Source organism: Ixodes scapularis, unplaced genomic scaffold, assembly GCF_016920785.2.
Source record: "Ixodes scapularis isolate PalLabHiFi unplaced genomic scaffold, ASM1692078v2 PGA_scaffold13__105_contigs__length_92229423, whole genome shotgun sequence".
NCBI classification, from domain to species: domain Eukaryota; kingdom Metazoa; phylum Arthropoda; class Arachnida; order Ixodida; family Ixodidae; genus Ixodes; species Ixodes scapularis.
In genome coordinates, this window is record NW_024609839.1 from 8836529 (window position 1) to 8838848 (window position 2320).

At 49.6% G+C, this 2320-nt stretch overlaps 1 protein-coding gene across 1 annotated transcript; it reads left to right on the forward strand.

The window, feature by feature from the left end:
• Positions 1-1023: 1023 nt before the first annotated feature.
• LOC115312512 lies at positions 1024-1677 on the forward strand (the record flags this gene model as incomplete). The annotated part of the gene is made up of 1 exon (XM_040220285.1): positions 1024-1677. A coding segment is annotated over one exon (654 nt), but the record flags the coding sequence as incomplete, so codon positions are not given.
• Between the last annotated feature and the right edge of the window lie 643 nt (positions 1678-2320).

The following is a 2320-nucleotide window of genomic DNA, read 5'->3' on the forward strand; positions in this document are numbered from 1 at the left end:
CGCTGTTGCCTCCTGGATGTTCTTCTTTACTGCTTTGAATGCTGTGTTTTAAGGAGTGTTTTATGTCCATTTATTTTTAATTTTGAGAAGGTCAGCCAGAGGCTTTCATTTTTTGAAAAGATGGGGGATGAAATGTTCCTCTTCGTTTGGAATTCCAATGAACTGCCCCACTTCAGTCGCTGTCCTTGGGGCTGGCATTTTGTCGATGAGTGCCACCTTTTCTGGAATTGGCTTGATACCTTCCACAAACTTTATTTACTACTGCTTGATTTCACATTTATTGTTGCTTTTGTCACCTGTTGCTTTCAGTCGCTTGCGAACCCCCTACAACCTTTGGTCATGCTTTTTTTCCCTGGAGCCAGTAACCAGGATGTCATCCATGCGACATAAGAGTCCTGAGATTTCTTCAAGGACCTCATTCATCCTTCGGTGAAAGTACTCAACCGCAGTAGAAATACCCAGCGTCAGTTGTTGAAAACAAGACCGACCAAAAGGTGTAACGACGGTGGTTAGAGTTTGAGACCACTATGCCAACCTGACTTGCCGGAAACCGGACTTAGCATCAGGTTTCGAGTACCACGACGTGCACGTCAGCCGTCCCATTGCTTCTTCGACAGACGGCAGAACTAGCTTCTTTCGCTTGTAGCGTGCATTCTATGATTCACATGCCGGGACAACCATGCCGGAGCAAGAGCTCGGGCTCGCAGCGCCCGAGCTACGAGGACCGACTGCGAGACCACGGGCGATTCTATAAATGCTTTTCTTATCGTAACAGTTGGTCGGCCAATTCTTGTGTCTCTACAATTGGTGACCCGGACGTGATACGTCGCTATGGCTCTCGAGAACACCACTTCCACAAATGTCGCCGCCGTCACGTTTCGACTTCCGAAATTTTGGCTAGCGGATCCTTTGGTATGGTTCGCGCAAGTGGAATCACAGTTCATCACCGCTCGGATCACCGGCCAAGCTACGAAATTCCATCACGTCGTAGCGTCTCTTCCTCCCGAGGTGGCCATGGAAATTCGAGATTTAATCCTCTCACCTCCAGACGATCAGCCGCTTCACAAGCTTCGCTCGGAACTGATCAAACGAACATCCGCATCGGAGCAAAGACGGCTCCAGCAACTAATAACTTCCGAAGAGCTCGGGGACCGAACGCCCTCCCAGCTTCTTCGACGACTGCAGCAGTTGGTGGGTGATAGATTGCCAACGTTTGATACCTCCCTGCTGCGGGGGCTTTTTCTTCAACGGCTATTATCAAACGTACGCATGGTACTCGTTTCCAACTCATCCATGAGCCTTGACGATCTGGCTCAGCTGGCCGGCAGAATCATGGAAGTCGCACTTCCCATCGCATCTTCGATCGATAGGATGCCTGGAGAAACGACTGCGACGACGAGACCACAACACGCAGGCAGCGACTACCCGGCTTCTCCTGTGGTTACGGAATTTCGTCAGCAGATATCCGAGCTTACAGCGCAAGTAGCAGCTCTCGTCTCCCGACCTCCTGCCCTCCACCAGAGCCGCTCAACCTCACGGCCAAGATACTCTTCCTCTCCTAGGCGTCAACGCCAGAACAACGAAGGTTTGTGCTGGTATCACAGGACTTTCGGTGACGACGCTCGCCGATGTCACCAACCTTGCTCGGCGTCGGGAAACGAACTTGTCCACCACTAGAGGCATCTAGTGGTGGCAACCTACAAACCAGTCGCCTGTTTTTTATCGTCGATCGTAATACAGGATTACGTTTCCTTATCGACACAGAGGCTGAGGTGAGTGTTCTACCAGTGTCATTTGAGCCCTCAAAACGTAGGAAGAAGACTCCTTGCATTTTACAAGCTGCTAATAAATCATCGATTGCGACTTACGGAGAACAATCCCTGGCGCTGAACATCGGCCTTCGAAGAAAATTCCGTTGGATATTCCTAGTTGTAGACGTTTCGTACCCCATATTAGGTGCAGATTTCCTTCGGCGTTTCGATCTGCTCGTGGATATGCACAACAAACGTCTCCTTGATAATACCACCAATCTAGCCGTTAATGCAATCATATGCCAAAAACCCCATATCGAAGCCGCTATTCATTTTCATCTACCCTCAAGGCATGAAACTCTTCTAAAAGACTACATACAACTAACATCGCTTAACAACTTTGACACGCCGGTGAAACATGACGTTGAACACCACATCGTCAACATGGGACCGCCAGTATATGCTCGTCCTAGACGTTTGCCTCCAGCACGGCTTAAGATTGCAAAAGACGAATTCGCACACATGTTAGAGCTCGGTATTATTCGGCCCTCCAACAGTCCATGGGCGTC